The sequence below is a fragment of the Bidens hawaiensis genome, unplaced genomic scaffold (assembly GCF_021521415.1).
Source record: "Bidens hawaiensis isolate Kalapana, Puna unplaced genomic scaffold, B.hawaiensis_p1.1 tig00025799_1, whole genome shotgun sequence".
Lineage (NCBI taxonomy): Eukaryota > Viridiplantae > Streptophyta > Magnoliopsida > Asterales > Asteraceae > Bidens > Bidens hawaiensis.
In genome coordinates, this window is record NW_027494140.1 from 32,898 (window position 1) to 42,919 (window position 10,022).

Genomic DNA, 10,022 nt, shown 5'->3' on the forward strand with positions numbered 1-10,022 from the left:
CATCTTTTATATTTTGGGGGTAGCATGTATACCTTATTCAATTTTATTCATATTTAATTCTACATCTATGCAAAACACAATTCAATATATGTTTATGTGTGATTATTGCATGCTCTATGATTATGCTCTATGCGCTTAGATGTTTATTTTATGTTTGGTGGTTGGTATCTCATCCTCATCTATCCTCATATAGTATGATCATACGTTTACCCAAGTACTTTGATTTTGTATCAATAAGAACGGGTCTACATCTATTTAGTTGTTTATATTTTCATAAGATTTGTAATACTAATCATTTACATATAAATTGTGATCTATCTATATATATATATATATATATATATATATATATATATAACTAAAACTTATGTATTCTCACTAACATTCGTGTTGACAAACTCTATTTTTATACATGTTACAGGTACAAGTAGTTGATACTAATCAAGATTGAAGACAATAGTTTGATCTTAGGATATTATACAAAACTATGATGTAAATGATATAATTATTGAATACGTGTGATGTTAATGAAAATTAAATTGTTTATTGTCACTTTAAATAATGTCATTTGAGCTACTGTACAATCAATACGTTACGCCCCGGCATATTCCGCCTTTGGTCGGGGTGTGACATTAAAAATATGGATGCTACTTTCTTTTATGTTATAAAATATGCTCACTTAAAATAATGGGTTATTCTATCATATATTATTATGACAAGTTTATCACATATTTATGTTGTAATAATCAAGGAAGAATGGAGTGGATTCTTGATTTAGATGGTAACATTCATATAATTGAATTACTCATTTAGAATTTCTCTTCTTGTTCACACGCACACACACACACATTTATATGTGTGTTATTTTATGAAAGTTTAAAATTCAACCTCAAAATGGTTATCTTCTCCGATTAAGTTAAAACGAAGATTCATTATTAGAAATATTTGTGTCCACGGATCGATACTTGGTTCTTACCAATACTATTCTACATAAACGATTTGTACACTTGCCTATTGTGTGTGTGTTTAGTTTTAGTAGAAATCACTTTTATAAATTTAAAATACGATCTTGTGTGAAAAAATAAATTCAACTTTTAACACACCGCGCACGCGCATCAAAGTTTTTTTGGCACCGTTGCCAGTGACACGGTACACCAACTTTAATAAAAATTAATATAATTTGTTTTTATGATGTAATATTAAAAGTTATGATTAGTAAAGTATTCACATATAATGCTTTTTTGAGTACCTTATTATGTCTAAAGACTCAAAACAGAAAGTGTATGTTTTTCCTTGGCATTTATTAGGGTAAAAGATATAAATAGAATTAGATGAGTACTCACGTAGCATTAGTCGGTCATGAGCTCACAAGGCTCTCTATTTACATCTTCTTCAATGTTTCTACAAGTAAATTTAGACAAATATGATCATTGCAAACTCTACATGCTAATTTTAGCCTTGACAATAGTAAATCACTTGTCTATAAATCAATACTCTTGCATGTTCTCTCTCATATACGCATTCTACTTTCTGAGGTGCAACAGATAACTCAAGTTAGTTGCGAAGATGAGCAGTGAGATTGAGCTAGAACAAATCGGTTTTGAGAGCGATGATTCTTATGATCATCTGCTTCCATCCTTGACAATCGTTAACGCTCCGCGTTTAAGTGAGATGCACTTTCATGATTATGATGATGTTGAAGCTGGAGGTATGGTCACTTGTCGAATTTGTCTTGAAGGCGCAGGTGATGCAGGTGAATGTTATGGTTTTCAGTAATTTTCAAATTAATTTGTTTATATATTAATTAAGTGATTTGTTAAGTTTTTTTTAGAGATATATGCTTTGTTTGTGATTATAATATTATAGGTGTAAATAATATATTAATCATGTGTGATCAAATATGTATCTGTAAAGTTATTATAGGAAAAGTTGTCTACATCTTACCCTCCTCAGACCCTATCATAGCTTTGTTATTGGTGGGATTTACTGAGTACGATGATGAAGGTTATTATGACAGTCTTTCAGATGATTATTAATTTATTATCATAGTTGTTGATTATGTCATTTGATCGGTGAGAAAGGAAATTAAAGTTTTTTAATGTTTATTTTTTCCTTATAGATACGAGTTTATTTGATGATTTAGAAAAGTGGTTGTCTGAGTTCATTTGATACATATTATTTGAATCATTGATCTGGAATATACGGTATTTGTTAAAGCTTTTTGAATTTTGTTGTCAAATGTTGTTAAGTTTATAACTTTCCCTGAACTTAGCTGCAAGGCTGCATATGTAATTGTGTGGCTGACCGGCTATGAATGCGACAGTGTAACTATAATAACGAAGAAAGATACGATATGCGTGCCTTAACTAATTAACGGCCAACGAGTATTTTTATTATTATTTATTTTTTGCACTTTTGGTAAGGCGAAAAGTGTAGTACGATTTCGTGTTCACAGTCAGTGCAATCACTAAGAATCCAACAAATTTGGTATGCTACGTCAACATCGCGTCATGTGCGTGTGCGTCAGCTTCGCGTTGTATCTGTGTGCGTCAGCTTCGCGTCTATCCGTGTGCGTCAGCATCTCGCCGTATCAGTGTCCATCTACGTCACTACTTGTGTGTATATATCCGACATCTCGTACCACCAATATTGTCAGGTTGCCCACAAGAAGCTTATGGATTTGTTTTTGTTTGCGGAGGTGGAGATTTCCTATAGGTTGTCACTCTACCTAAATTACTCCCACTCAAGCACACTTAACTATGGAATTCTCCTCGCATCCAAAACCATAGCGCCCAAATCATATTGGTGTTATTTTAGGCAGGACATTCGTTATGGCCCAATATCTTTCATGTAAACATAACATAACAGAATAATATGGGATTTACCTAAGGTGTTACTTTCTGTAATTTTTCACATTCAGTTTCTCACTTTCTTTGGTAACAAATATCTCTCATTACGCAACTACTACGTCATTAACAACTATGTCTCTTGTCCAATAGGTGATGAGCTGATCTCTCCATGCTTATGCAAAGGCACCCAGCAGTTTGTGCACCGTTCATGCCTAGACCACTGGCGATCCGTCAAGGTAATGCCTTTGATTACCCTATCTTTTGTTGGAAACAAGATATTCTAACCCATGATAAGTATTAACACATTTATGTATTAATTACTCTCAATAGGAAGGGTTTGCTTTTTCGCACTGCACAACGTGCAAAGCACAGTATCACCTTCGAGTTGTTAAGCTAAGTGCCCATTCCTGGCCAAAGATAAAATACAGGCTATTTGTTGCAAGGGATGTTATCCTAGTTTTTCTGGCTATGCAAACGGTGAGAATACTTATTATCATTATCAACTACTATTCTTCGACTGCTTTTACTAATCAAACAAGTCGCTCATTCAGCTGGTTGGACTGCTTGGAGGCATTGCATACCTTGTTGACAAAGATACACATTTCAGAATCTCTCTTGCTGAAAAGTGGAACCTTATAATCTCGACAGATCCTTTACCGTTCTTCTATTGCGTGGGTATGTTTTCCCTTATATGCTGTTTAACTTTGACCTGAACCCTTTTTAACTGGTTGAAAGTTAATTATTACTGAACAGGTGTGTTTGTCTTCTTTGTGCTGGTTGGGTTTTTTGGGATGGTGGTTCATTGTCTGTCTTGCAACAACGACCCGCGCGTTGCTGGATGCCAGAATTTCTTTATGGGATGGGGAATGATGGACTTTTTTCCTGCCACAACGGATGTGTGTATCATCATGGTTATAGGTGCTGTGGTCATATTTGCGTTTCTTGGCATCGCCTACGGCTTTCTAGTGGCTACCATGGCAATGCAAAGGATCTTTCAGAGTCATTATCACATTCTCACCAAAAAAGAACTTACACAGGTATATTCATCTTCTTAGTTTCATAACAACGTAATACTTAAAACATCCTAAATCATTGTATTGTAGGAGTACGTCGTTGAGGATCTCCATGGATGTTACACCCATCCTGAACTGGCTCAAGAAGATGTGGACCGCCTTGCTCTGTACAAGCTTCTCTAGGTTTCACCAGCTTGTACCGGAACCGTACCCGTCAGAAGTACTGTAATAGTATTAATAATATAAACAGTGTCGTGTCATACTCTTTTTTGTTCTTATAGGTAAAATGTTACTGCTTGTGTAATATGTATGGTGAATCTTGTGATACATATAACATGTGTGTGTGGGTTATATATTGCCTTCTTGTCATGAACTCATTAGCATAGTGACTAAAATACCGCTCATTATATTAGTAAGAAAGTAAAAACCAAGAGATTTAACAAATACAGAGATTAGAACTGATGGTTAGATTTCCATTTTTCACCATCTTGTTAATTTGATTCCTCAACCGTCCGACTTGAATCACTAACGAATATCAAATGATCACCGTCCCTAACTACTTCTATATCGCTTACTTCCGCCCCGTCTTTGTTTACCACCTTTGATGCCAAAAACCCGTATTTCTTTACACCGATCTCCAATAACTCCTGGAAGCTTTTCGGTAGCATAATAAGTTTTCCTCCAGCATCTCCTTTATCTGGGCAGCTTACAACTACCCGACCCGGGTTGCCCGAGTTTTCCCTCCCCAAAGCTATGCTTGTAGGCCTTGGTGACACCAAGTCAATGCTGTTCTCACCCTCTCGAGCATTCGACATTATCCCGAAAAGTGAGTTGTGGAAACTATCACCTCTCCGTCTCCGTCTTGATCGGCTCCACGACCCATCATCTGTGTCTTGAGGACCGGGCCGGGTTATTGTCGGCTCACTTTTAAACCGCCCAAGAAACTTCACGCGTGTAGAATCACGCATGCGTTTCTTCTCGGGGATCGACACGAGTGGTGGTGGTCTGGTGAACTGGTGGTCACTGGGAAATTTGAAGGACGAGAACAGGGTTTTTATCTCTTCGTGTCCTTGTTGGTCAGCTAAGGTTCGTGGGGTCCACCCTTGATAATCTTGCTGGTCAATGTTGGCTCCTTGGTCTAACAGAAACTTAACCATCTCTATGTTACCTTCGCAGACAGCAATGTGAAGAGCCGTTGAGCCATCATTTCTAGCACGAGTTACATCTCCTTTATGATGAATAATGCATTTGAGTAAGGTTAAGTTGTTCTGCTCAGCTGCAATGCAAGAAAAGTGTCCTACATCACCAGATGATAGAGTCGCACCATTATCGGCTAAAAGCCCGATTACTGTTTCGTGGTTACCAATCATAGCTTCCCATAATGGCACATTCCCGTCTGAATCTGTATAGGTCAATGTACAATAACTTGTCAACCACTATGACACATTTATGAAACAGTGTCTATCGTGTCTAACGGGTAAATAGTTATACCTGTGCAATTGGGATCTGCTCCATAATCTAGTAGCAAAAGTACACAATTATCACTTCCTTGTGAAGCTGCTATGTGCTGAGAATGATTAACAGAAAACAAATAGTAAATCAAGTTTGGTATATGTTATAATATAACTTAGAATAATTGGCAACTATATACATGAAAACTTGAATATGTGCATACCAAAGCCGTTCTTCCATTATTATCCGACTCGTTTGGATCAAGACCTTGTTTTAATAACTTTTGCAACAAAAGGCCGTCTCCTCTACGCGTAGCGAAGGACAGACTTAGAGGCAAATCCATTCTCCCACGAGCCAGCATACTCTCGGTCTCCAACAACACTCCATCCATAAGTGGATCGTGTAAGCTTTTCAAATGCTGCAAAACCAGACGGTGTTTTAGATTACTAATTAATCATGTTAATTTGAGAATACACTTTCTCTGTTATAACTTGACAAACCTTGAGAAGATTGTCCATGATAATGGTCCCGTCACCAACATGGCTTTGAACAATGTTCAAAAACAAGGTCCGGTTCAACCTTAGTAACTGGCTTAATCGTTTGGTACGAACCGTAAATAGTTGAGGTCGGTAACAAAGAACACCGATCTCGCCACATAGATCACCAGTTCTTGCTTCGCCTATGACGTGTTCGACTCCGTTTTTCATAACCAGTAGTTCCTGATCAATTTATTTAAAACATATACACATTAGAAGGTTTGTGTATTGAGAAACAAATAAACAAACTGTAAGATTAAACACTCACCACTGCTCCTGTAACAAGTATGTAGAAATCTGTAGGTGCTTCATTCTGCAAAATAACATCTTCCTTTGGAGGGAAGTATTCAGCTTTCATTTCCGAGACCTTCAAATACGTTCATTCGTGTTATTATTGGCGGTTTTCCGAAATATACATGTTTGGTAATGGTAAGTGACGAAACATACCAGCTGAAAGAGAACATCATTCGACACACCATGAAACAAGTAGGCTTTGTCTAGAAGCGAATAGAACAAGAAATTAGAAATGCTTGAACGAATGGCTTTTGGAAGTGAGTCAATAGTCTCTTGTTGTTGAAGACCCTCTGAGTCGGTTCTAAACTTCAAACACAAATGTGCAAGCATCTGATCTTGCAATCGAACCGGCAAATGATTCCTGTGTGCAAAACTCGAGGCCGCTTGAATCGTGTCTCTCTATAAAAGTAAACAGCAACTGTTAAAAACAAGTTATTAAACATGCATAAACAAGAAAACAAGATTACTTACAAATTGTCTGGTTTTGCTGGTACCATGGACAACCAAATTGGTCATATTTCCTATGAGATATGATGTCAAACCGAGGTTGAAAAGCATGTAACATATGACAAATATCATCTCACGTCTATTTTGAGCATGCAAGTCGCCGTATCCAACAGTCGTGAGGGTTGTGATCGACCAATACATAGATGTCACATAACGATCCACCAATTTCTGGTCTTTGAAAGCCGTGTTATCAGTCCCAATCCAAGTCCTACCGGGGTCAGGATAATCAGCAGCAATATAATAGTAGAAACAACCAGCACAGTGTACCGCGAAGATTGTAACCTATAATAATCATACGTAGATATTGTTAGTTTAGCAATTTAACAGTTGCAAATAGGCTGCATAATCTTTCTACTCTGTAAATGTAACATCTATAGAGAATCAACTATGATTAGTACTTACGGATATAAGCTTGGCGCATCGAACCCAAAAGTAGTTGAAGTGCCTATCTTTCTCCAACCTGTTCACAAATGGAAAAGAAATTAGGCTACAAAAAATGATTTAGATAAACAGGGTTGGATGAGTTTTGGATTGAGCCCATGAACATGTTTAGATAAACGTATTGGGTTGGTGGGTTCGCAAGTTCACCTGCCTAACCTTTTGTTTTATTATTCTTTTAAAGAAAATGTGTTTAATATCGTGTATCTTCTGGTTGCGTATTTTATACCAAAACTTAAAAGTCAAAATGTTTCTGTTTTATACACGTTTATATCTTTGTATGCAAAACTATAATTTTAGATCAGTAACATTTAAAAATCTATTTTCTTTTTTCAGTTTAAAAAGGTTGTGTACGTGTCAACTCATGAATACGCATGTCAAGTTCAGGTCCATATTAAAATTCTCAGACTAAATTTGCGAACCCGTGAACATGACCCGTTTAGCACCACTGATTAAATCTAGAGGTGGTTAAATGAGTTAGTAGTGGGTCAAACCAGTTCAGGGTGGTTTTAGACGACTCAGCACATTCTCCAGCGATTTTAATATTTTATCGACAACAAATTAGCGTAAACATGATTAAAAAAAGACAATAATTTTATAACCCTTTACATAATGTTGCCTTTTCAAACATTAAAAGCACTCATTTGGACCACTTTACCCATTCAGCCAAGTTGACCTCTTTTAAACTTTTTCGACATAAAAACACAACTTAGATCAACTCACTTACTCTAGCTATCAAGACCTCCAGTCAAACCAGTATAAGTTTTACCTGGCAAACAACGCACTAACTCTGCGCAAACGCCATAATCTAAACATGTTGAACAATCCATATGATTGAAAGGACCCAGTGGATATCTTGCCGGCTAGTTCAGAAGGAATCGTGGAGACGACATCAAACAAGAACCAAGTTCTTAAGTACCTCCAAGCAATCTTTTTCGGGTTGTCCACAAGAAGATAGGTACTTTTATCAAGGTAAGCTACAAAGAAGGTGAGGATAATATCAATGGCAAAAAACCCATTGACAACATCATCAATGATTGATAGTGGTCTCTGTGGTCTTTCCAAGAAACCAAACTCAAATGGGGACACCCACGCAGTATATAATACCAAAACAACTAGATATGTCTCCCATACCCTGAAAATGAAATTTAATTAATCAGAAACTAGTTAATTAATTAATAATATCAAATAAAAAGTATCTAGAATGCAGAAAAGGACTCCACTACAGGTTCTAAGCAAAGTCATTCTTTTCTTACTAAAGAGTCAAAATTGGACACAGGGAGAATAAATTCTCATTTTCCTTTTAAATTAAATGTCATATTCCAATATTGAATTTTAGAATTAGGCAGTGTTGTGAAAAGTGAAAACTGAAAAGGGTTAAAAGAATATAAGTTCTTTAGATATATTCATGCAGCCTGTACAGTATGTGAATAATGAAAAAAATCCTAGAAAAGCTATCAAGCAGGAATCTTGTGTAGTAGTATGCACCATCCAAAACCAGCCCAAGATTCCAAATATCACTTGTGAATTCCAAAGACCAAAAGTCAGCCGAATCTGTAATTATCTCCGTCCAAACCGAGCCTTTTTATCATGCAAATCTTGTGTTTGTATCTTATTCTACTCGAGTTTCTCATGTTAACAGCAAGCTCCTGTTCTATTTCAGAATCAATATTACACATGTAAATTCACATAAGAACCTAAAGGGCCTGAAAACCGTACAAGCAGCTATGTCCTATAACTATTGTTCATCGCAGTTCTCATTATACAAAATAAACATAATGAGCAACCACAATGGGCTACAAAACCCAAGGTTTGAATCCATGTGGCAAGTGGCAAACTTTTTGGTCACAAATCTCCTTGTTGTGGAGGTAAAATATGCCTTCAAAGTTTGCAGGATGTTTGTAGAAGCAAAGTATGAACAACCTTATGATGTGTCATTTCTCTCACATACACACATATATATAACATATACATACAACTGTAATATTTTTTTAATGGGGTTTGTGGAGGCTTGTTGTTGTGGAACAAAATGAGGTTTTTGAGAAAAGTTTGGAATATGAAGTGGCGGTTTCTATGAGAAAAGTTACACTTACTGTAGATTTAACTTTTGAATATAAAAACAGTATAAAATATTTGTTTATAACTTTTTTAGCTTGAATGCATCAAAGATGATGTTCAATATTCAATCAAGATTCTGAACTGTTTAAAAAAACAATAATAAATATTTTCAGTAATCTCAAACAGAATCATCAGTAGTGCAATCGTCTACGCAGTGATTTTATAAAAAAATAATAATAATTCTCACCAAAATCAACGATTTATAATAAAACCTAACGACATACATGCAATCAATCAAACAATTGCGTATACCTGTAGCGACGATCGTAGGGAGAGATAATGAAGTTCCGAAGCTTAGCACGGCGATTGCTAGTGGCACCGCCGCCGAGAGACGGCAATATACCGGTGGTTAAACTGTAGTGGCTTTGGCTTCCTTCTCTAGACATCTGTTCAAGCTCATCTTCATCGCCACACATTGAAACCCTAAACACTCCACCATTCCTCTTATTATTATTAATAATATCTGTGTTGTTGTTTAAGTTTAAAGTATAATCAGCAGCCATGTGTTTGTTATAAGACTTCGAGATGATCTCCTTATTATGCGTCCGTGTTGTGTATATATAGTGCGAGAGAGATTATATGAGAGATAATAATAATGTGGAAATTGGTTTGATTTGGGTGGGGTCCCGTGTGAGACACGTGGCATGTGGTCTCCGCTGAGTATTGCTTACTCGTTTTTCTTTTTGTTAGCTTCCAAATTTGAGTTCTACCAACAATGGTCCTTCCACTATATTCCATGACTTTCAATTTAGGCTTCTTAGTTATTTTATTATTATTCAATAAAAAACAGTCTATACAACTTTAAAAGCAGTCAA

The 10,022-nt window shown here is 36.2% G+C and overlaps 2 protein-coding genes across 2 annotated transcripts; one reads left to right on the forward strand and one right to left on the reverse strand.

The window, feature by feature from the left end:
• The first annotated feature begins 1,566 nt into the window (after window positions 1–1,566).
• On the forward strand, window positions 1,567–4,061 carry LOC143572307 (uncharacterized). The gene is made up of 6 exons (XM_077057499.1): window positions 1,567–1,753; window positions 3,000–3,085; window positions 3,180–3,326; window positions 3,401–3,524; window positions 3,603–3,886; window positions 3,953–4,061. The coding sequence occupies exons 1-6, from the start codon at window positions 1,567–1,569 to the stop codon at window positions 4,043–4,045; spliced, it is 921 nt and encodes a 306-aa protein (XP_076913614.1). The 3' UTR covers window positions 4,046–4,061.
• A 71-nt stretch (window positions 4,062–4,132) lies between these two features.
• LOC143572311 (potassium channel AKT1-like) lies at window positions 4,133–9,717 on the reverse strand. The gene is made up of 10 exons (XM_077057502.1): window positions 9,460–9,717; window positions 7,859–8,224; window positions 7,054–7,111; window positions 6,616–6,933; window positions 6,298–6,543; window positions 6,119–6,217; window positions 5,815–6,033; window positions 5,538–5,732; window positions 5,354–5,429; window positions 4,133–5,264 (listed from the first exon to the last, which is right to left on the reverse strand). The coding sequence occupies exons 1-10, from the start codon at window positions 9,708–9,710 to the stop codon at window positions 4,354–4,356; spliced, it is 2,739 nt and encodes a 912-aa protein (XP_076913617.1). The 5' UTR covers window positions 9,711–9,717; the 3' UTR covers window positions 4,133–4,353.
• Between the last annotated feature and the right edge of the window lie 305 nt (window positions 9,718–10,022).